The sequence below is a fragment of the Callorhinchus milii genome, unplaced genomic scaffold, assembly GCF_018977255.1.
Source record: "Callorhinchus milii isolate IMCB2004 unplaced genomic scaffold, IMCB_Cmil_1.0 Scaffold8, whole genome shotgun sequence".
NCBI classification, from domain to species: Eukaryota; Metazoa; Chordata; class Chondrichthyes; order Chimaeriformes; family Callorhinchidae; genus Callorhinchus; species Callorhinchus milii.
In genome coordinates this window covers 22,825,221-22,850,903 of record NW_024704749.1, presented here as the reverse complement: position 1 = coordinate 22,850,903, position 25,683 = coordinate 22,825,221, and the positions used below count along the sequence as shown (strand labels likewise).

At 40.7% G+C, this 25,683-nt stretch overlaps 1 protein-coding gene across 4 annotated transcripts in view; it reads left to right on the top strand.

The window, feature by feature from the left end:
- The window catches only part of LOC103189192 (pre-B-cell leukemia transcription factor 3), a 112,208-nt gene that overhangs the window by 61,605 nt on the left and 24,920 nt on the right, over positions 1-25,683 (top strand). For all 4 annotated transcript variants that reach the window (XM_007909514.2, XM_007909513.2, XM_042337473.1 and 1 more), the window contains one exon: positions 15,729-15,973. In XM_007909514.2, the coding sequence (XP_007907705.1) occupies positions 15,729-15,973 (245 nt within the window). The remainder of the gene's footprint in view (positions 1-15,728; positions 15,974-25,683) is intronic.

Here is a 25,683-nt window from a genome sequence, read left to right as displayed (position 1 = left end):
ATGTTTTAATAGTGAAATTAAATTGGGGGGGTGGGAGGTACAGTGTGTCGGGGCGCTGATGTGTTTCCGTGGAGTGATGGGATGCACCGATAGTCCACGTGCTGAATTGCTAATCTGTGCTGCACCTCTGTGGGGAGATGGCAAGTGCAGTCCTGGTTGGAGGGGAGATTGGAATGAAAATCTCTCAGCTACGCTCATGTGCACCTCCCAGTGGTAAATTTCAACACTACAGCTGACTACTTCCAGGATTCATATTGTACACAAAAAAATCTAAATGTGTTTTGTTTGTCTAAGGAAAACATCATAAACGAGCTTCTGACAATAGGGCATTCATGTTTCACTTAGATCTACAAATGTAATTTAAATTAATTGGGTAATTGGAGTTAAGGTACAGATCAGCCATGATCTTATAGAATGGCAGAACAGGTTTGAGGGGCTGATTGGTCTTCTCCTGTTCCTATGTTCCAATATAATATGTGTTTGAAAAAATAGCTATCTTCACTCACCTGTGGAAAGTGATTCCAGTATTTCAGTTGTGTACTCTCCTCCAAATGCTGGATGAGAAATTTTACACAAGACAGCCTCCTCAATGGTTTTGTAAACTTACTAACAGAATACACATTGCTTGCTTGCACATCTGACTGAAGCGTGTTTGCCTACAAATGTGCACTGTCTTGATAGATTGGAATATATCCCACAGAGGGTGGGACCTTCCCAAGTTTATACAGTAATTCAACTGGCTGATTGGAAGGTTTCTTATTGAAGCATGTTTCCTTCATCTTGCCAGAACTATGCACTGGTCACCTAGGGCAGAGGTGGTAAATTTATGGAGTGGTCAATTAGACTGGTCACTCAGTGCTGTCACTGGAAAAGTAATAATAATAATAATCCTTGCATTTGATATAGCGCTTTTCACGTCTTCTAGATGTCTCAAAGTACTTCACAGAATATACTGTAAAGTGAATTGCCTGTATATTTATGGGCGAAATGTGGCAGCCAATTGTGCACAGCAGCGTCCCACAAACAGTCATGGATTGAAGTGACATTTTTTTTCTTGAGGGATTATTATCAGGCATGTGGAGCACGGAAACTTGCCCTGCCAGAAGTTGAACCCAGTTTCTTTCGCTTGTGAGGCGACTGCTCTAACCGTTGAGCTCCAGGACTCCTCAACTTGCATTAGTTAACTGACTAGCTTCTACTAGTTAAGTAGTACATATATACACTTATAGTTGGTTGGTATTTGGGCAGATGGTCATAGAAGTGTTCTGTGCAAGGCTATTGAACTGCTGTATCTTTTTGCTGAGTTAAAGAAAACTCCTGAAATACACATAAATTATTGCTGTAGACGACTGAGGCAACAATATTGATGCCCTTTGCGCACAAACCAGATTCATTCAGGCCATACAGGACAATGGATGGTTGGGGATATATTTCTTATAGGATAGTGGATAGTCAGGGGTGAATTAGAAATGTGTAGCCAGTCCCAGTTGGTTGTAGGTTTCTCACTTGTACATCTATAAGCCCCCAAACCAGTAAGAGACTTCATATGTGTCGGCAATTCATCCTCTGACCATCCGTTACTTTGTGTAATCTGTACAAGATACTTCTTCGCTCTGTTTGTTTCCATTCATGAAAAATGACTGGCGATGTGCACTGATGAAGTGACCAGGAGATGTGTGGGTGGGGTGTGGGGAATGGCCTGATGTCCCCTCGCCTCCTTCGCTGACACTCCACAGCCAAAGAGTGCGTGACCTCACAAATGTAATAACACAAACTGTCCAGGACAATAATGTGCATGTTCTCACAAAAGAGCATAGCACTGTCAGGGAATCCAGTGGGACAGAGTACCTCTTGTATAAGCAGAGGATTGTCCACATTAGAGAGGCTATCTTAACCATCTCTAGCGCATAAGTAGCCCCTCAAAACAACTCGCCATCCATCTGTAGCTGTCAGTTATTTTATAAGCTAGATGGGTATAGAAAGCGAGAGCAAGTAGTTTTGATCAAATTTCAGGGTGTTACTGACACATGCTGTACTGTCGTCCGTGAGTGGCTTGTCACAATAAGCCTGCGACAGTGCAGGTAATTAAAGATCAAGTATTAATACACCAAGAAATGAAGAAATACAGCTTTAATCCAGGGCTCTCTGTGAGACCCAACACGGAATGTTTTGTTTTATTATTTCAGAAAATTCAACATTTTTTGATTTTTTGGGGGGTGATATTTATGAAGATCTGAATCTTGCAGATGAATCCTAAATGGCATGTTTTGATGTATTTTTTCTGAAATAATATTTGCTGTAAAATGGCCACCCTGAATCAGTTAACTTTTATTTTAATTCTACTTTCATAGTTTCATTTAAAAAAAAGCCAACAAACAGAAATATGCGTTGACCTCAGCTGAACTTTGATAGCCATCATTAATCAGGTAATAGTTTCTGTAGTGTTTGATCATCTAATGGCGTACCCATTTAGGTAGATGTTTGTCATCATCAGTCCATTCAATTTGCGGCAGGAAGCAAACGACTTCCTTTCAGCCCAGCAAGCTCGCAGGGTTAAAGTAAATGCACATCTTTGTACAAGAATAAATAAAAAGAGCAAGCTGAGTCAATAAGCTGGTTCAGTTCCTGCCTACAGCCATGGAGGACAGCTCATTTTGTAGATGTGGGTGTTTTGTTTACATTTATAATGCAGCTTTATTTAATGCTGACAGATATAGCTTGTGGCAAATGTTAGTCAGAACATATGAGCAGTCATAATGCTTCTGTCATCTTATAGTGTGCTTTAGAAAATAAGCAGTTCACATCAGTTTCATTGAGGAAAAGATACGAGACAGCATTAACTTTGTGAGACCATTTATCGGGTTGTTTTAGTTCGTCGTGAATGCGGTGCTTTACAGCTTCTGTGACACTGTCCTTTGCTGATGTGCTTTTGGGGTGGGAGGTTGGATTGCAAAGACTCTACAGCACATCCAGGATCGCATTAAAAATGCCCATTCAGATTGTAACTTGATGTGGTTGGAGGGCAAGATTCACAGACTGACACATAGTAGTATTGTACACTTAAATATTTGCCTGCAAGCTTCTTACTTTGGTTAAAACTGGTGGAAAAAATATTTTTCTATTTGCAATAAATTTTCTTTTGTATAATTCAGCACAGCGCCGCGCGACCATACACAGACATTGCACACCTATCAATCCTTCCATTTATCTAGGTGTGGATTCACCCTTTTTAAAATCGTATACGTTCAGTGGAAATCAAGCCAAGAGTCATTGAATTCATTAACCTGCTGCCTAATTAGCTTTTTCTCATTTGATTACTGGCAGGATATTCAGTATGAACCTGATGATGTTGTGTCAGCATTCAAACATTGAATGGAGGAGATGAGGGCTTCATTTAGATGTCTGCTGGTATGCGCTACATCAAGAAACCATGTAATAAGGTTTCACTCTCTGCACTCAGCCAAATGTGAGTGCTGTTTGATGCTCAGCTCTGATTAGATTAGCGCCTGCTAATTAACTTCTAGATTCATTTAAAAGTTTATGCACTAAGTTGAAGGGTAGCTAATGGTAACTTATTAAAAAAAGGTCTTAGTGAAGTTTAGAGGTTTTTGGTCATGCTAGGCACCACATTAATTGCACTACACATAAGGTTGATAAAATGTGCTCAAGGTGGTTGAGAGAGAGGGGGTTGTTAATAGCCCATTCTTAAGTATGACGTTCAGTCGGTTGATTTCATCACAAGTTACTGTGACCAAGTATGCAAAGATGTCCAACCCCATTGCTTATTGGAGCTAGTATTCTCTCCAAGTGAGGCCAAATGGCTGCCTTTTCTGCTGTAAATTTCTACTGTTTTAGGTAACCCACAGTTTCAGACTTGATCTTTTTGTTGTTAAAATGACAAAACCAAGGGGTCACCATGAAAGTTAATTTGCCAGCTTGACATTATTCAAAATTGATGTTTTCTGTTAAGCTGTATTGAGAATTGTAATTTAAAAATATATATATGTTAATCTGCTGATATCTTCATGTTGAGATGAATGATTTAAATATGGGTACCACATTTACATTTAAAATAAAATATTGGGGTTGTGAGCGTAATAATTTCCAACATGAAAAACAGCTGTGAACTCTGAATATCCAGATCTGTTCCAAATGATTTTAGCTCAAATTCCCATTGAATCAACACAGCGTTTTGGTTCTGAAACACTCTACATCTTGTTGCGACATTAGGTTGAATGTTTTGCAGATTTCGTTTTCAGGAGTGTATTGCATTGATTTAAGCAAGTGGCTGAGAGCACATTACTGCTTTCGCTTGCCAGTGCTCTGTAAGGAATATGACATTGCTTTTTGGCTGATGTATAGATAATTAGTTTGGGGGAAAACATGGACACATGCCCAGACATTACATTACACAGATGTTCACATAAAGCTTTTAAGTTATTAAACAATGCACAAAATATTGTACTACATTAAAATTGTGCCACAGTGTTGGCTGCAAAAACCAAAAGTTCTTAAAAGGGTAAAGCACAAAATCTGAAAGTGATGAGCTGTCTTGGTTAAATGTTATTCTTTTGGTCCTTTACAGCTTTAAATATACACCATTTTCTTCCTTCATTTTTTTGCCCATCATGGGTGAATCCATATACCTACCACACAAGGGAAACTTTTACTTTAATGGTTGCCCCATTAAGAGCACATTGTATCATTCCACTACACGATTAGCCTTCCCACGCCCTTATACAGTGCTCCTTCCAGTCTAATCAAAAATTGTTGTCATATAAGAATCGACTTGTTACAGTGCTCCTTCTTGTAATGTGAGGCGCTAAATATACAGGAAAAGGAAGTCCTGTTATAGATTCAGGCCTTAAAGAGGGTAACATTGAAATGAAACCTCTTTAAACGGTGTACACAGTATGAAGAAGAACCCAATTTCATGAATAAGGACTTGCACATCTGTCACAACAAAACTAGAAGCAATTGAAGTATTGTAGTGTAGCATCGGGAGACTGCACAGCACATTTCTATTTGGTTGCTCTGAATACATCAGAAAATCACTTTACTTTGGGTGGGGAATGCACAAATGCATTATTTACTGTATGTGTAATGCATTAATAATGTAGTTTCAGTGTGGACAAAAAAACAGATTTAGATTTGCTGCTGATAACACAATTCTCTTCAGAAATACGATAATTATTCCAAATAACAATCCAAGGTTTTTAAAACACATGGGTTCAGATAAAGCATAAAAATAGGTAGCTGATGCCGAAATGTTAGCATATCTTGGAGCTCAACAGAGAAAAATTTACCACAAGCATTCCTACTATTTAAATTTACAGGCTGATTTTAGTTAATGTTTTACTCTTAAACTGCAATAACCTTAAGCTTTGGCAAGGGAAATGGCATTCATTGCTCTCACAGAGGGCATTTTTCTTGTCTCAAGATTTGTTGCAATCTACCTCATTGGTACAGGAGTTAGCAGACCTAGTGTAAAACAGCAGGACAAGTTCCAGCACGTGTTGACTTGCCCTGATAATAACCCAATTGAAATATCCCTATCCTGTTTTTCTTCCTGCTTATTTTAGATACCATTTGATGGATACAGCAATTATTTTTTATAATGAGCTTGTAATGTTCCAACAAACATCAAGTTGTATGGCAAAGGTATTTGTAATAAAGTAATAAAAATATGATAAATAATTTCAAAATTGTTTTCTGAATTTACAATTAACACATTACCGTGTAATATAATAGCAGCGTAAAGAAAACCTGATTCAGAATATTGTTCCTTTGCTCTTAGTTTTTATTTCACCATGTTTTATTCAAATATTAGTGTAGGATTCTGCACAAGTTTGTGGTTGTGGGATATTATAACCTAGGGCTATATCATTTTATAAAACCGTATCTATTATTTAGAATACATTAGAAGGAAAAAAATTCCCTGTAGCCTTAACTTCAAAAAAAAGCATGTGTCTTTAATGTGCATTAGGATTGTAGATAGTTTATTAAAATAGTACAGCATGATTGGCTGGAGAGTGGGCACTAATCCCCAATAGATTGTTGGATTGTAAAAACGTGATTTAAATGTCTAAAAGGATACCGTGCCTGTTCTTAAAGGGACCGCGTTGCTGAAATCTCTACTAATGGCTGCAGTGTAAGAAGAGACAGGTTGTATTCTTTAATGGGGACATTGAGCTAATTAAAGCACCAAGCGACGTTCTAGGCTATTGCCTTGTGTTTTAATTAACTCTTGATTCTGCTTTCCAATGTGGAAGCCGCGAGTTCCAATGCTAGTGCCATAGGATGAGAAACCACTGCCTGACTCAGCTGCCAGAGATTAATTGTCCCCAAAAATCAAAACGATGTAGATCTACTGGTGCACACAAAGCATGTGATTCATTAACTTTAGCTGTGGCCAGTACATGCGCAAACATTTGTTGCAGCTTGACCTGTTTTTGTGTTAGTTTTCTGAATCCCTATATGTCTAATTAGAACACAAAAAAGACCTGGCCCACTCATTGTCCCAAGAACTAGCCCATGGGTATTTTTTAAGGGGCTTTCAGTCATACATTTGCATCTTTGCCTGGGGTCTGAATAAGAATTATCTAAAGAAAATCCTAATAAACCATAATGAGGTCGCAATGGCTGCTAATGTCCCTTGCCACTGTTTGTGATCACTGAAGCCTGCCAGTGGTCAGCCGTCCACCATTCACTGGCTCCGTGCCCACTCGGGCGAAAGGTCGTCAGAATAGGTGCTAGACCTTGTTTACCAATTATCACATCTCCCAGCGGCCCGTCACTTCAAATGACACTTTCCAGAAATGTCAGCATTTCAACAGGGCAGTGATTAATTTTGGTGTGCCTGGTGAAATGTCTACAAGCTGTTTGTTTCGGTTATCTTATCCCGCTGCAGTGTTTCACAACTGTCAACCCTCTAGTATTTGGTACTCTCAGGCTTAGACACTGGGAAGAAGCAACCTGATCTGACAGGGCACTTGTGTAGACAATGAGTGCCTTTGTTTTCTCCTTTGCTCTTTAAAGCAGATTGTCAGGAGGCCAAACAGTACTGACACAAAGCTCTTACTCCTAAAAGGTAAATCTTAAGTTTAGTGTTTTAGTTGGATAGGAGCCTTTAATTAGGAAAGTTAGATGGAAAAAAACATTTAATTCAAATTTGCATTCTTGGTTGCTTTTACATCCAAAGAAGGATTGAGTCTTGAACAAAATTACTGTAAAATATGTTGGCCTAATCCTTATCTTTCTTTATCCCTTTTTGAGGGTTAAACTCGAGAAACACTGAACAGTTTAGTGTGATTGAGGGATGAATGCAAGCTACATAGATACTTGTTCTTCATAGATATTCACGTGTTTAAATAAACAGTTCTGTATGCTTGAGTGTATGCTTGTGGAGTCCTGTAGTTCAGTGGTTAGACCACACGCCTCGCAAGCAAGAGACCTGGGTTTGATTTCTGGCAGGGTGAAATGTTGGGCAAGTTTCCTTACTCCACACACCTCTGTTTACCTAGTAGTAAGTAGGAACCCGCTTACTAGTCGATTGGTGGATCGTTTTTCCATGAGTAATAATTCCTTCAAAAATAAATGAATAAGAAATTGGTCACTCAGTCCACGACTGTTCGTGGGACTCTGCTGTGCGCAATTGGCTGCTGCGTTTCGCCCACAAAATATACAGTCAATTCACTTTACAGTATATTCTGTGAAGCGCTTTGAGAGTCTTCCAGTCATGATAAGGCGCAATATCAAATGCAAGGATTATTATTATACAATAACAAATTGCATTTATATAGCGCCTTTCACATTGTGAGGGCGCCCCATCTATACTTAGTATCTGGCATAGGGGCAATAATATTTTTTTTGAAAATGTGCTTCTGCACAAGCCCCTCGGCATACAGCATAGCATTACCCACACTGGGGAAGTAATAACCTATTACTGTAAGTGCAAGAGGCACAGAGGCAGCTCCACTGTCAGGAGGGACACCTGAGGAGCCTCAGTGATGCTACAGTGCTATGTTTTATTGTTCGTTTCAGGAAAACAAAGGGGGGAGATTGTGCTTGAACCCCTCATGTTTGAAAATCCCTAAAAAGTCTGGTTCTTTCATATCTTTTAAGTACTTTGAGACATTTAAGATGCTGTAAAAATGAAAGTTGAATCGCGAATAAAATTGCATCATTACTAGGCCACGTATGATCCCAAAATTCAGCTCCTGTTTGCTGCAACAAACAGCATATGGTATTAAAGAGATTACTGTCCCCAATTCCAGCATATAACCTGTAAAAACAGACTCCATAACGAGAGTAAATGCTGGACATTTTGCAACTTACATGAATGAAAGACAGAGATCTGATTCTGGGATACAACTGATTATTGTATTTTTTAATTTATTCTCTTAAGTTCATTTCAAATTCATTCACCAACCACTGGTTGTGATTTCAGAATACAGCTCTTCCATGTTATGAGCCCCAAACTAATCTCAGCCGTGGGCTAAAGAGCAGAATAACGCATGACATGATCTTACAACAGGCAAGAAATGTCCGCCAACTGAAATGGTGAAGGAGTAACTAAAATAATAATTTGGGGTTCTCCCCTTCTACACAAGCTTTTTTGTGGACATTTTTTGGAAAAATAACATCAATCTTCTGACTTGTTAAATCAACATTATGTGTTTTGATTTACCTAACACCTTAAGAGTTGTTGCTTTTACAGCAAACTGTTATTTTCCTTCAGCTAAGAACAACAAAGAACTGTTAGTACAGAATGAGCATTGAGGTCTGCAGTTTATCTGTAACCATAGCCTAATGTGTTTCACATTGGGTCAAAGCCTTATTTATTGAAAAAAAATGTTTGTTTAATTCCTGAAAATGTGCACCCGTAAGACATTTGTGCCATTTGTTTCTGCACATCATATCTTTGGAAATAGCTAGAGGGTCTTGAATAACACTTTCAGTAATTATTCCGCTATTAACACATACTATGTCTAATGTGTATAAGTTAATGTGTTAATGGCATGTTAATTGCCATACATGTGTGGACCCTCAGGCATATTTAAGATACACCAGGTAATGTGTTCCAAGGAAAGCCAAATGCCTTGGATTTTATTTGGAATACTTTCATTAAAATATTTACCTGTATTTAGCATAATTGACAAATAAGAAATGGATCGGTTTCTTTCCATATTATAGTAATCGTGATTTTGAAATGCTTGCAATGAATTTGTCAGCCTCCAACACTATTGGTTTTAAAGACCTAACCCATTGTGGAGTCCTGTAGCTCAGTAGTTAAGAGCACTTGCCTTGCAAGCGTGAGACCTGGGTTTGATTCCCGGCAGGGCGAAATGTTGGGCAAGTTTTCTTACTCCACATGCCTCTGTTTACCTAGCAGTAAGTAGGAACCCGGTTGTTAGTCGATTGGCGGGTCGCTTTCCTGGGGGTAATAATTCCTTCAAAATAAATAATAATAAATTGCTCACTCAATCCACGACTGTTTGTGGGACATTGCTGTGCTCAGTTGGCTGCCGGCGTTTCGCCTACAAAGAATGTACAGTCAATTCACTTTACAGTGTATTCTGTGAAGTACTTTGAGACATCCCGGAGACGTGATAAGACGCTATATCAAATGCAAGGATAATTATTATATTATTGTGTAGCTGTTACTTTCTCTCTTGCTAGTTTCATCAGTGAAAGTGGGTTGGTTAGTGTGATCTGCAATAAATCATTTAAAAGCTGTTGCTTTAACACACTCTCCATTTCACTGTAATATTATGTAGAATATATTTTTGTAAGTAATTTCTATACCATCCAGAAATGGCACGTTCGAACACATGTTAGCATAAAATGTTGAAAACAAACAAACAAAAATTACATTTGTATAGAGCCTTTCACGTCGGAAGGACGTTTCCCTCCTGTTCATTAGTATAAGACTAATGTATGGGTAAAAAGTCTATTCAGACTTCCAAGCAAAATTTATAAGCATGAAAATGTCTCATTTTAATCATGTTCATGGTGTCCACCCTTCACCACTGCAATGAACAATTGCAATAGCCTCACTGTTCTACCATATGTAGCTGTTTAATAAAATATTTATCCATTGCATATCCTTTTTGTTTTAGATCAGCATGGTTGCTACTTTACTACTTTCCGAATTACACTTTGGTGATGAAAGTAAACAAGCGTCAGATTAAAGGTCAGATAAACCCACAGATCTGAAGGATATTGAGAGCACAGAGTGGGAGTACACAGTACACCAGAGAGCACTGACGTCCTGATTCTGTTATATCAGTGCAAAGTTATAGCTGCCAGGAGAGTCCGTAGTGCTCTATTTAACAAGATTTTGTAAAGAGTAAGAGAAAGCAGCTGGATTTATTAAGTTCCTCATAAGTTTCTCGTTTGACTTTTACTGTTAGAAGGGTTCAGTCTATGATATTGGTTGGTAGCTTACTGGATTGACGGGTCTAGGATCATAAGGCTGTAAAGTGGAATCTAATTACAGTCTGGTCTGTAAAAACGTAGAAATCCAGTAAAAGGAGAGTGCAATATTAAACGGTGTGCACAAAGGGCAGCTTGGAACACAAGCTGTGAAAATTAAAACTGCAGACAGAGTCAGCCATAGAAACAAATATACTGTGTAATGCAATTGCAAAGAAACCTCCTCAGGTGCAACCGTCTTAGTGGATACTGATTCATTGACTGTTGTAATCATTTCCCAGAATTAATGCCCCAATTCAGGTAGAAGCCAAATTCTCCTGTGATTTAGAATGCGGGATGCTTTAGATTAATGAACATCTTCCATTTTAATTTTCTGCAAAACTAAAAACATTAAAAAAAATTGAGAGCAGCATTGACCTATTGATTAATCTTGCATTTATTATCTGGTTCAGCCTTTCGTTTACAACATAATAAAGTGTGGAATGAGAAAAGAAAAGGCCGTTCACTTCATCAAGCCTATTCGTTAAGATTATCATTAATAATCGATTCCTGGGCGAAATGTTGTGCCAGTTTCCTTACTCTACAGGTCTCAGTTCACCTAGCAGTAAGTAGGAACCCGGTTGTTAGTTGATTGGTGGATCCCTTTTCCAGAAGTGATAACCCCTTAAAAATAATAATGATAATTTGGTCACTCAATCCACGACTGTTTGTGGGACACTGCTGTGCGCAATTGGCACTCATGTTTCGCCCAGAAAATATACAGTCAATTCACTTTACAGTATATTTTGTGAAGCGCTTTGAGACGTCTTGAAGACGTGATTAGGCTCTATATCAATTGCAAGGATTATTATTATCATCAATTTTAACTTAGGGTAGCTGGGAACATGTTAATACACACAGCTGTTTTTCCTTTGTTTATTCTGTAAGGCACCATTCTGGCTCTATGCTTTAGAGTCTTCACATTTAATGAAACATTATAAAACTGCCGTCTGGAGACCTCCAGAAGACGTCTCTAGGAAGCTTGAGTTTGGGCAGTTGGGTAATCATTTTTATTCTGCTTATTTTCCAAATGGAAATAGACATGTATGATAAAAATGTCATCCACACTCTACACATTGGCTTCTGTAACAGAATTAGATGTCAGTTCTTAATGTCTAGCTCTGTTTTTCTTTTCTATGAACGGATGCATTATTGCTCACAGGAACTTGACTGTAATATATGGTAAGAGACAAGTAGCTCTTTATGGCCAGTGATTATTCGGTTTGAATGAAACCTGTGATTTATGGCCATTTAACAGAAAAGTCTTGTAAATTCCCAGTGTTGCATTTTTCCTGCATGCAGAACAAGACAAGTGAAAGTGACAACTGGGTTAGTCTGGAAAGTGGAATGCGTAGAGCTTCAGAATGTGTTATACTTAATAAAGCTGACATGAGAAACGTGCACATACAGTACCACACGGATGCTTTATGCAAGAGTGAAAGTGACATTCGCTCTCAGATTCACACAGTATATGTTCAGCTAACAGTGCTGTCAATGCCCTTCTATTCCATCAATGCTTCTGACAGGAACACAATACCAGAGCCTACCAAAACTAAATTTCAAAGCTATTACCGGTCAGATCTGCTTATATATATGTTGTCATTTAAAACTCTCAAACTTCTTTAAAAATGTCCCTTTTTATTCAAATTTAATAATTTGTCATCTAGGATCAGATCTGCCGCTGTAATCTTTTGTACTGCAATAATCCTGCAACTGAGTTTAAGTCAAAATTTGAACAATTTCAGTGAGGTCAAAGAAAAACTAATCTCGATTCCAGCATCTTCTTTCCTTCTGCTCCTATCCTCTTGCTTGAGAAACAATGTGAAAGGTGCAAATATGGCTTCTTTGCCTCTTTGTTTGTGATGAAATTGCTGAATGTTCTACCATTTAAATATACTTGCTCTCTTGTAGCTTTCTTTCTTTCCCTGACTGTCCAGGGTCTTGGGACATCCTCCACATGTGAAAGGCACTATACAAATGTAATTTGTTGTTGTTATTTTCCGAATACATGAATCTCATATGTGGATCCCTGATCAACATATCACTTGTGGTGTTCATTGGATATTATATATAATATTATATATTATAACCTCAACTTCAGTGCTCTGATACTGGTGTCCAACGTACTCTTGGTGTATAGGCATATCTTGATGGGGGGAGTGGAAGGGGAGGAAATGTTTCTGAGCTGGTCCTATTGCTCTTCCAGATTTGCTCTATAGGAGTCTCCTAATATTGTATTTCTGGTTCCCAAATGGGCAGGAGCCAACCAAATGTATGTCATTAAGAATCTGATACATTTTGTGATATATTTCCTGTGAAGCGCTTTGAGATGTCTCAACGACATGATAAGGCACTATATGAAATGCAAGTATTGCTATTATTTTGACCGGTAAAGCAGAATTATTTGCAAGTGGAAAATTAAGCTAACAACCCATTACTTGAGGAAAGGGGCGTTAAGTCTTTAAATATGCTGCAAATTCTCATTCCCCAGCTGTAATTTACCGCTAAATCTCCCTATGCACGGGAGCAGATTTTTCCATGGGTAATTGCTGTGCATTTGTGGAATTCTGTCAGGTTTGAATATTTTTAAGCATTTCAATGGGTTTCCATGTGTGTCAGACATCCGGCTGACCAATGTTTAAAAAAAATCTTCTGCGTCACTGCCCTGGTGTGTACAGTGTTTGAACTGAAGGTCTGCAGCTCAGTACAGAACGGTAGCTTGTAATTTTCTTCTTATTTAACAATCAAAAGCTTTGCATCTATTAATGGATTGTTAATGAGTTGTTGAAAATCTCTGAATTACAGTAATAGTATTAAAAGTGAATGTTCTTGTAATCGTACCGTTTGAAAGGGCTTTGGGTAATTTTCACATCTGCTGTTTTGTATTGTAAAGGGCACAAGTTTTGTTGGAGAATGCTTTGTAATATTTTTGACCTGTAATTTATTTATTGGCCTTTGAATGCAGTGTTCTATGCAGATGCACATTCCCATTATCCAAGAGGGCAGGTGCACTGCATATTGAAAGACTGCTAATTAGGATTTGCTGAGAGATGAGCAAAACCCAGTGTGTCATCAGAAAAGCCAGAGCGCAGTTAACCAACGTTTTACTGTTTGCACGGCTTTTGGCTGGTGTACAGCATATTAAAACGGAACTTACAATTTTGAACATTAACAATAGGTTAGTAGTAATTGCATGTTTTTTTTCTACACCAAGATAGAAGGATTAGGTAATGCCACCTGGATTTAGGTACATTTGTGAAAGTAGCACTAATGTGCTACATGCATATATAGAAGAGCAATTCAAACTCAGCACCCATGTGTCTGGATGTCTTATTCACAGGTATTTTTTATACCTGGGTTTCACTGTTGGGGTTTAAATCTAAGTAACACTATGTGTTCTGCTTTCAGCCTTATGTTTTCTGTTGCCTAAGTGTTTATGATCTGACCTCAATAGCTCTGGTATTTGAAACCTTGTGTATTTTTCTTAGTTTTTCTGATATTTTATGGCCAGTAGGATTGCCTGGCTGTAGGAATGTGTTGTTATGTAGTATAACTTACTGTGAGTATGTATAAATTATCATATTATCAACCTCAAAAAGGATGGAGGGCTGAGTCGATTCACAGGGATGGGGACAAGTATCCTCCAATGAAACTCGTGCCTTTTATAGGAACGTAGGAACAGGAGTAGGCGATTCAGCCCCTCGAGCCTGGTCTGCCACTTCCATAAGATCATGGGTGATCTATAGTACAACCAGCAGATGTGAAAAACACCCCAAACCCATTCTGATTGTACAATTACAGTCCAATGCTTAACCAGCTGAGCCACCTCAGGATGTTGAGTATGGGTGGTGAATACCTGCAATCAGTATCTGTAATTAATAATCCTTGTTATATGATGGATTATATCTTGTACTGGCTGTACCCATTGCAGTTTCGCTTGCAACCAAAGGATCCAATATGGAATGTAGATTGATACACTGATACACAGACAGATAGACAGACAGACATTTTGTCTTCATCTATACTCAGTTGGGAGGACTCCTGTGGGAAGACTCCTTTTGGGAGGACTCAGTGACTGTCTACAGTGGTTTAAAACATGGACATTTGTGGGATTGTATTGTACTGAACATGTCTTTTAATACTGTATAATAAGTGAGGAGATGGAAAAAGGGGAATGCTGCATTGTTTAATGGTTTCATGTTATTTCTAAAGATTTAGAGTAATAAAATGTCCTAATACATTTGGTGTAAACTTTGTTAATCTCTAGTCGGTTATTGATTCTTTGCAGTAATGAATAATATTCCATCTGAGTACTGCTGTGTATTCAGATCTCCACTGTTTCTGAATATGGAGTTGACATCTATTAGTCTTCTGGAGAACAAACTCATACAAGGGAATTATTTAAATATAAAATCTTTAAACATTTAGTTAAACATTATTATTTTTGTATTTGGCACGGTCTTCAGTACATTAGATCCTACAGACTTACGTTTCCTCACTGCTGTGCTTTGGCACACAGTTTCATTAGGCGTAGGTTTTATTCTAATCCATTCCAATAGCCTTTCTGGTTAGTTTAGCTTTGACAAAATGGTAACGTTCGTGTGCAGCTGAACCTTTGGCAGGTTGTAGATGTTACTGTCATATAAGCTTTACTCGGCACAAATTGTGCACCTCGGTATGTAAATAAAATAAGCAAAGGCAGGGGAGATAGAGTCTGAACACAGACATGTTGCCATCTGTAAAATGCCAAACTGGGTGCCCATAGGGGGATGTATGTAATAGGATAGTGAATACCTGTTTCAAAAGAGATTTTTAAATTGGTTAATTGCATTATTTTGTTGATGTGGCCACATTTAGTGGAGTCCTGTAGCTCAGTGGTTCGAGCACTTGCCTTGCAAGCGAGAGGACCTGGGTTTGATTCCCAGGCAGGGTGAAATGTTGCAAGTTTCCTTACTCCACAGGCCTCTGTTTACCTAGCAGTAAGTAGGAACCCAATTGTTAGTTGAATGGTTTTCCAGGGATAAAAATCCGTTCAAAAACAATATTAATAATTTGGTCACTCGAACCACGACTGTTTGCGGGACACTGCTGTGCATATTTGGCTCCCCGTGTTTCGCTCGCAAAATACACAGTCAATTGAATTTACAGTATATTCTGTGAAGTGCTTTGAGGCGACTGGAAGACGTGATAAGGCGCTATATCAAATGCAAGAATTATTATTATAGTGTAACATGCATGGTTTCTTTTTGAAGGTCTCAGTATCCGAGGTGCTCAGGAGGAGGAGCCCCCAGACCCCCAGCTGATGAGGCTGGACAACATGTTGCTGGCAGAAGGTGTCTCTGGACCAGAAAAGGGCGGAGGAGCAGCGGCGGCAGCAGCAGCGGCAGCGGCGTCTGGGGGATCAGGATCAGATAACACTGCAGAACACTCCGACTACAGAGCCAAACTATCTCAGATCAGACAGATCTACCACACGGAGCTGGAGAAGTATGAGCAGGTAGGCATAGTCATTAAGTGGTGGCCCCACTGAAACGTCTACTCTGGAATAATTTTACCAGTGTTGAGTTAAAAAAAATGATAATTTGGTCAGTCAATCCACAACTGCTGTGCGCAATTGGCTGCCGTATTTTGCCCATAAAATATACAGTCAATTCACTTTACAGTATTGACTGTGAAGCGCTTGAGACGTCTCGAAGCCATGATAAAATGCTATATCAAATACAAGGATTATTATTATTAACTTTAGTTTATTCCTTTCCCGGCAAAATTTCACATCCGAGATCAGATCAATTCCAAAAGCAGTGATAACTTGTGCTGCACTGTGTAATCATTGCAACCTTATGATCAGTCGATCAGATTGAAGCAGTGTCTCCACTACATGCTGCTGTTATGCCATTTTTGGAGGGAATCTCCAATTGTTGGTGCATGTATGGGCTATTTTCCCCATCATAACCTCATTCTACCATAAACGCACCGGTGATCACATAGTCTCCTCTTTTAAATGACAGCCTTCCCCAGATTTCTGCCTACCACGTACTGTGTTGTGTGGTGCCACAGCATCCAGGAAGGCTCAGAACATGGTAGCTGATCTCAATCAGGGTTTGATGTCAGAGCCAAAGGCTAGGCAAGGAAAGGAACCAACATGGTTTCTGCCACCTCAGTACTCCTGCAAGTCAAAAAGTGTTTGGATGCCAGCAGATTGGACTGGTGTCTATAATAGTTTAGTAGTCAGACGGTCACTGCCTAGGCTCGTACATGAAGAATGGGCAATTACTAAAGAACTGGAGGGCTACCTTTACCCCTGGATCCATATTCAACGTGAGCTATTGTCTTCACATGAGAAGAGTAAAGGAGAATAATTGAAGGGGAGAAAATGAAATAAGCCACAATTTGCAAACAAAAATAATTAACTTTCCAAAGAGCCAACACAGGCACGATGGGTCGAATTCCTTCTGTGCTATAATATTCTATGATTCTATAAATGTTGGTTAGCTCTGCTGCCATATTCAGATACAGGCATACTTACTTGTAAATGCAATAAATTTACTGTACGTGAGAAGATTTAGAATATAATATAGACAATACTGCTCCCAAATGTTCCAAATTTATGTGAATTGAGCATTTTGGGTAAAATTATATCTTCAGATTGTGAGAGGTATATGTTCCCCATGGGCTGCAGTGACAAGTGTGTAACCCATAGAACCTTCATTTCGAATTCCTCCTAATCTTAGCCTGTAGACTTAGACATTGTGTCTTAAAAATTTAGGATCTGGGTTTGATTCCTGGGCAGGGCAACACGTTGGGCAAGTTTCTTTACTCCACACGCCTTTGTTTACCTAGCAGTAAGTGGAATCCTGGCTGTTAGTCAATTAGTGGATCGCTTTTCTGGGGGTAATAATCCCTTCAAAAACAAAATAATTTTTTAAAAATTGGTCACTCAATCCACAACTGTTTGTGGGAAACTGCTGTGCCAATTGGCTGCTGTGTTTCGCCCAGAATGTACAGTCAATTTACTTTACCGTATATTCTGTAACATCACTTTGAGATGCCTCGAAGACGTGATAAGTCAAATGCAAGGATTATTACAACAACAACCAAATTACATTTGTATAGCGCCTTTCCCATCAAGGCGCTGAACAGTCAGTTTCGACCCAAGCTGGGGGTTGGGATTGGGGAGGGTGGAGGGCAGTGGGGGAAGCAGGGTGATTGAAAGCACGGTCGAAGAAGAGGTTCTTGAAATGGGTCTTGAAGGAGAAAGGGAGGGGGGTAGGCGGAGGGACTGTGGGAAGAAGTTGCAGAGGGTGGGGGCAGAGTGGCAGAAGGTCCACCCGCCAATGGTGAGGCGGGCGAGGCGGGGGACATGAAGCAGAAGCAGTGATGCTGGAGCCTGCTGAGCAGAGGGAGCGGGCAGGATGGTAGGGGGTTAGGAGGTCGCAGAGATAGTGAGGAGGAAGACCAAGGAGGCCTTTGAAGGTGAGAACCAGGATCTTAAACTGTATCCTCTGTGTGGTGGGAAGCCAGTGGAGTCAGGCGAGGATGGGGGTGATAGGGTCACGGAGCCTGATGCGGGAGAGGATATGGGCTGCAGAGTTCTGGATGATCTGCAGCCTATGGAGGGAGAAGTTGCGGAGGCCGACAAGCGAGGAGTTTGCATAGTCAAGCCTCGATGTAATGAATACATGTATAAGGGTTTCGGCGGCCTGCAATATGAGACAGTGGCGGAGCCGGGAGATGTTGCGGAAGCAGGTCATGGCATGGATGTGGGGTAGACTGTCAAACAAGACACCAAAGATCTGGACTGGCTTAGTAAGGTGGAGTGCGCATCTATGGATGGTGATGCTGTCAGTGCCTGAGGTGTGGAGGCACTGATGGGAGCCAGTCAGGAGAGCCTCGGTCTTGTTGACATTCAACTGAAGAAAGTTAGCTCTCATCTAGGACTTGGATGTCTAACAGACATTCTGCCAGGACAGCAGTGGTCCTAGAGTCAGGGGTGGAGGCAGAGAGGTACAGTTGGGTGTTATCCGCATACATGTGGAAGTTGACCCCATGTCTGCGGATGATTCACCAAGAGGGAGCATATCGATATTGAAGAGGAGAGGACCAAGGACAGAGCCCTAAGGAATGCCGCACATGATGGTCCGGGGGCTAGAAGAGAAGCCGTTTGTGGAGATGAAGTGCAGGCGGTGTGAGAGGTACGATCTGAACCAATCAAGAACAGCGCCGTGAAGGTTGAGGTGAGAGGAGAGGCGGTGGATGAGGATAGAGTGGTCAAAGGTGTCGAAGCAGCAGAGAGGTCAAAGAGGACGAGGAGGCAGAGGGAGCCCTGGTCACAGATGGACAGAATGTCATTTGTCACTTTAACCAGGGCTGTTTCTGTGCTGAAGGCGCACAGAAACCTGATTGGAGGAGTTTGTGAAGGGAGTGGCGGGAGAGGAAGAAGCAAACCTGGGAAGCAACAACTCGTTCCAGGACCTTGGAGAGGAAAGGGAGGTTGGAGATGGGGTGGTAGTTTGAGAGCAGTGATGGGTCCAGGGAGGATTTTTTAAGGATAGGAGTGATGACGGCCGTTTTTAATGGGGTGAGAACAGTACCAGTGGACACAAAGAGGTTTATGATGTCTCTGAGTAGAGGGGCAAGGAGGTGGAGCTGGTTGGTAAGAAGAGGGTTAGGGATGGGGTAGAGGGTAGGTGGTCGGTTTCATGCGGGTTATCGTGGTGGTGAGAGTGGGAGACAGGTTCGAAGGTGTGGAGGGAGGGATGGGTAGGGGCTGGAGCGGGAGGAGGAGATGGGGAGGGGGTAGTAGACGGAAGGGTAGAGACAGCTGAGCAGATCCCCTCAACTTTGGATTTGAGGAAGTCCAGCTTCGCCTCGCAGTTGGCATTGGAGGTATGGGCGAGGCTTTAGAGGGTGGGAGGAAGAGCCAGTTGGTGATGGAGAAGAGGAGCCTGGGGTTGTCCTTGGCCTCCAAGATTGTCTTGGAGTAGAACGACGATTTAGCGGAGGCGAAGGCGGAGCGTTAGGATTTGATAAGGTCCAGCTAGGTCTGCCGATGGATCGTTAAGTTTGATTTAAGCCAGGTGAGTTCAGCGGCATGCATCTGTGCTTTAAGGGAGCGGAGGTGGCTGGTGTACCATGGTGACTAATGTGAGTAGGAGATGGTTCGGGAAGTAAGGGGAGCAAGGGAATCATATTATTATTAAGTTTATAAAATTAGAGAAAAATCTTAAGTTCAGTCTCAATTTGGAAGCTGTTGCTTATTCAGTTCTTGAAAAGACCGGCTTCCAAATTAAGAATGAATTGAAGAATTTTCCACCTTTCTGGTAATCTTAAATTTTAAAACAAACTATGATTGGGTAGAACATTGGGCCTCTGGAATCTTAATTTTTATGGCTTCAGTTTGGTGAAAGCTATTACTCGCACGTAAAGATCTGACGAGTTCTAAAACTGGTGGAACACGCTCAGATTGACTAAATTTGATTGAGAATGGCTGAATTTGGCATCCTATTCCTGTTTTACAAAAACTAAGTAACTATCTTTTACTAAAATCAATCACCTGTGGTTAATCTTCACCAATACCAATCTGACTAAAAATTTGGAAGTTAGAGTCGAAGCAGAAAAATAAAGCAATTAAAATGAAAGCGAATAAAAAGATTTAAGTGAGCAGAACTAGAAAATAATTGAGAGAACCATGAGACAGTCTGGCCCCATCCAAAGAAGCCGCCGCTATCACCATTGTCCCCCTGCTTGTTCTATAACGTGAGTCTGGGTTACTGTTCTTTTTGCAACTGCTGTCAGCCGCTGGAAGGAAGAGTGGTTCCAGTGGGTTGAAATGGAACCAAGGAGTTCTGGAGATTCATATGAGTGACCGGCAGCCCTGTGGTGGGGACAAGCAGGCCACCTCTATCGCTTTGTTAAAAGTAAATCTTATTACATCGCCCATCAACCTGCATGGCTGTATAAACCTCACAAGCGCCACCTAAAATTAAATGTTACCTAGCAGCCATAGCCAGAGTGAAAATTCTACTGCTGTAGAAGTCAAAGGACACAGTGCACTCATTAATGTATTTTTTTATAAGGGCTAATTTTCCAATTTTTTAAAAAAAATCTCAAAGATACTTTCGTTAAATGAAATGTAATGGAAATATTGCTAACGTTGTTCTCAGTCTTGTGTAACTGTACAATATCTAGTTTGTTTTCCCCACAGTTAATTCACTTTACAGTATGTTCTATGAAGCGCTTGGAGACGTCTCGAAGACGTGATAAAGTGCTATATCAAATGCAAGGATTATTATTATTTCAGGGCAATATAACCAACAGGAAGCCATCAATACAAAATCAAAAAGTTTGTAGCATTTTAAATCAGTTACTATCTGCCTTTGTCACCATTTAAGTCCCTCCTTTTGGCTTAGATGTTAGTTTTCTGATGATGTTCAGGATAGTGCATAACTTACACACACACAAAAGGTTGCCCGTTTTAGATGTATGTATTTATAAACTGGCTTTACTCAAGGCAGATGTTTTCGCTGTTGAAGTACATTCTGGATTTTTTTGTAAAGCTGACAGTACTGTATTTGGCTGAGGCAGTGGCCTGGCCATCCCTAATTCATCATCGGCATTTCTCCCAGAGTGTGCAGTTTAGCTCACTGGATGCCGCACTGTGCCTGTGGCTCTTGCTGCTCAGACACATTTGATGTTGCATAGAAGGGTTGCCACCTTGTGAAAAGCTCTGAACAGGATATCCAGCTCCTGTTGCTGCATTTGGCTGATTTGCACATGCTCTGTGCTGCCAGTGAATGGAGGAGGCCGTTGTCCTTTATAACAGGAGGTCTGGAATATAAAACAAAGAAGAAGCTGCTCCAGTTATAAGGAGCTCCAATTATACCTCATTTCTTGTTCTGTCTTCAGTTTGGGCCATCTAATCTTGGGAAGGATATATAAGGAGACGAAGGTATACCAGCCTTGGAGGGTATCCAGCAAAGATTCAGTGTTATTACCTGCGTTGAAGAGGTTTAGGTATGATGAGAGGCTGGGTAGTGTGTGTTTGAGGAGATAGAGGAAAGGAGGTTGCTTGATTGAGGTATTTAAAATAATTATAGGAATTGACAGGATAGTCACTCAGAAGTGGTGTATCAGGCACTTCTCGCTTAATTATAGAGTGAGATGCTTTTTAGAGTCCAATATCAAAGAGGTTGGGATGTCCTCCTGATGCGCTATATAAATACAATTTGTTGTTGGTGTGGCATAGGCAGTGCAGTTCTTCCTCCCACGTTATGTTGCAATACCCTCAAAGCTGAAATTCAGACGTTGTGAGAATCCAGTTTGCATTGACACCTATCCATTTAAGTTCAGGAATGATATAGCTCCTGCCAAAGGCGAGTTATTTAGCATCCTGTTTGACACTGCAATGAAACTCTATTCTCCCACACCAGTAAGAATGATGGTGATGATGCAGAGAAGTGACTGCACGTCAGGGACCATCAGGACACAGGTTTGCATTGATGATTAACTGGTTGTGATTTTTTCCCAATTAATGATGCTGCAGATGAGATCAGAAAGAAGCTGGATTCACATCAGTGTAGTTCTCTTTCCTAAAGTTAAAATTGGAGAAAAAAATCCAGCAAATTAACCCCTGTTAATGGTGACTTGGGAGCTCCGAAACCAATTTTAGCACAGAGCAGAAAGAAACCAATAGGGTTGTACATGTATAATTGTGAAATGCTCTGCACCTCAACCTTGCCCTGTTGCCAATTGCATCATGGCAGCTGAAGTGGGTCCAAGTACTCCTTCTTCACCATAAGTGTATGTATAATTTAAATAGAAATATGGTCAAAAGAAATGGGCATTATTTTCCGGTTGCTGAACGTTGGTGAATTGTGAGCTCATGCTTTAAAAAGAAACAGCACATCATGAGAGCGAAATGAGGAGTTGATGTGTTTTACGAGCTAACTTTGTACTTGATGAAATATATTTAGAGAAAGATGAGAAGGGACATAGGAACTGTTTAAGGTGCAAGTGGTTTCTTGAGATTTTTCCAAGCATTTTTTTAAAAAACCAACATGTAGCTCTTTTTCATAATTTAGTTCGTCAATTTGAGAGCAATTGAATCGGTGTGCTTTTGCTGATTTATTTTCTCCCCCTATTACTGTTTCTTGAGTAACTGCCAGCACGTAGGGTCAGCTGTTCCTTGTCACACAGCTTGTTAATAGAGTGAGCGAGCAGATGAACCATTTCAAAAACTGAGACTGTTTTGTTCTTTTCTCTCTCTTGCTCCCGCAATTTTCTCTCTGGAAGCTTTGGAGCTCAGCACTGTGATTGTGGGTAGCTCTCTGTCACCTCATGTAGCTTGCTCTGTTTCATGTGTGTGAGCTTCGTCAAGCTATTTGACAGTGTGAGACATCACAGCTGGGTTTGGTCCTATCCATGCCCAGTGTGTGCACACATGCTCTTTCCAGCAGGGGTGACTGACTACCAATCGGGAGTGGGCCGCCTCCCTGTATTTTTGCCTGTTGTAGCCTGGGGCCCTGAGAGCAGTGGTAAAATACTTTCTGCCACTCCAAATGAGATCAGCCACCTCGCAGCAGAGGAGGGATTCAACCTGGGACCTTCCTGATTTGTATGGCTCAGAACCACAACAGCTGGTGTATTTACTCCCTGAGTTATCCAGAGAGTTCTACCTTGTTTCTCTTAAAGCAGTTGCTAAGCCGTGCATGAGAGCAGGGTGGGTTGACTCCACGCCGAATGCTGCATTAATAATGCAGAAGCACTTCAAGAAGTGGTACCACAATCTTGCTTGAGGGTTTGGTGCTTAAAATAATAACAATACTCCTTGCATTTGATATAGCGCCTTATCACGCCTTTGATATCTCAAAGCACTATACAGAATATAAAGTGGAATGACTGTGTTTTGTGGGTGAGACGCGGCAGCAAATTACGCACACCAGTGTTCAATTGGTAGTGTCCCACGAACAGTCGTGGATTGAGTAACCATTTTGTTTTAGGGATTATTACCCTAATCGACTAACAACCAGGTTCCTATTTACTGCTAGGTAAACAAAGGTGTGGAGTAAGGAAACTTGCTTAAGGTTATTCATTATTGCATAACAAGGTTCGCAGGACAATAGATAGATAACTAGCATCCGAATGGCTGAGGCCAGCAAGTGAAACCTTGTTAGTCTGCTGCTGGCCGGCACAGCCTCTGAAAGTAGTCTAAATTGTTGTAGCTACACAGCCTATGAATGTGCCCTTGACAACACTGTGACTCTACGGAGGCAGCACAACTACCAAGGCCAGGGTTGCTGTCAGTGGGTGACTTTTTAAGTGAAATGTGACTCAGTGTTACTCATCTTGCTATGGAAGGTTTTCACTCAGGGCCATAACCAGATAGAGAGCTGATGCTGTAGGAAAGAAGGTGTTATGTCTTGAGACGTGTGGGGCAGTGTTGGTGAGTAATAAATTCATGTCTGCTAAATCTGTAGAAATCCTCAGAAGAAACTAAGTCAAAAGGGCTGGCGCTTTAAAGACACTCCTCCTTGGTACAAAATGTAGTGTCGGTGAGACCATATTGAGGCAGGCAGTGATGTAATTTAAACTGGTAATTTACTATAAGTACTCTGGAAAAGCTTTCGCCCGAAGTGCATACATGTTTCTTAAGGGTGTATCCAGACTTTAATTATCTAAATGTAAATACTTAACAAATTTTACTTAGCGTAATGAGCTAAAGTGCGCACTGTATAAATGAGATATTCTAATTAATCATACATGAATTGCTGGTTTGAAGGAGTGCTATATGCGCCTGTGAATGTTGGTGAAATGCCAAAGAGCAAATCACAGTTTGCATTCCTAGATGAGCTAATGTAATAGAACTTTTCTGAAATTTGAGTAACCCCCATGAAAATTGTGTTAGATTTCTGTTCTGTGTAATCTCTTCCTACGTCTGCAGTTTTAAATGACGAGTGCCTCTATTGTTTGGGAAGCCCATTCTCTTATGCCTGGAATAATTGTCTTGCCTATGTCTCGTCTTTCTCACCACTGTAAATATTCATTGTTCTGGGTGATCGGCTATCCAATGGAAATCTCATATGCCAGTTACTCTGATCTTAATTGCTGTGCTTTCCAAATTAGTCTTTCCCCCCCCCAACCCCCCCAACTCCCTCTCTGTTTATAGTAAGAACTGGGATTGATTTCAAGATCCTCACATTTTCTTACAAATCAATTTATGCCATAGCACCTCTGTACCTCTCTGACTTGCTTTCACCCCACTCCACTACCCACCCTCTTCATTCAACTGGCTCCGGCCTTTTACACCTCACTGATCTTCTCCACTCCACTGACAGCAGCCATACCTTCAGTGAGTACGCCCTGAAGCTTTGGCACTTGCTGCCTCTTCTCTTCGACCGTGTCTTTGGTCGCCTTCCCACCTCTCTGCCTTCCCTCACCCCTACACCACCCCTCCCCCATGCTCGGGCCCCAACACCTGACTGTTCAGGGCTTTGGGACGTCCTCCCGACATGAAAGGCGCTCTATAAATGTAATTTTGTTGTTGTTGCCTCAGTCTCTCCACCTGGCCCCCTCCTTGCCCGTCTTCAGATCAGATCTGAAGACCTTCCTCTTCGACCATTCTTATGATCTTATGACCATTCTTTTCTCATTCTCCTGGCTCAGCATCAAGCTCCACCACTGTTGAGATGCTACACACGTGAAGGACACTGTATTTATTGTTAAAATTGAATGAAAATGAAATTCAACTCTTGTTTTATTTTGGTAGCTGGAAATTAAAAATGCCAGTAGATTTCCAAACTCACCAGGTGCAACTTCAGACTTAATTCTCTTGTTTTTATAAACTGTAGCAAAGTCAGCAAGGACAGAAAAATAGATGTTAACTAATCCAAGCTCTCTTGCTCCTATCTCGGCCAGTACAGCAGTACATCACTTACCAGTTTAGCGCCTCCTTGGTGACTATTAAAAGCTTAAGGGGGAGGAGAATTTCATTCTTTTTAGAAATAAAATGTAAACCCATTGGCAGTTGCGAAAGAGCTCCCAAATATAAGCACAGAGTAGGCCACTCGGTTCATTGAGCCCACTCCGCTACTTTATTAGGTCAAGGCAGCTCTCTATCTTTTTAATCTTGTTTCCCTGCTTTTTCTCCATATCCTTACTTGCCTCTTACCTATCCTATCTCATTTTCAAACATCTTGATCTGAAATATTG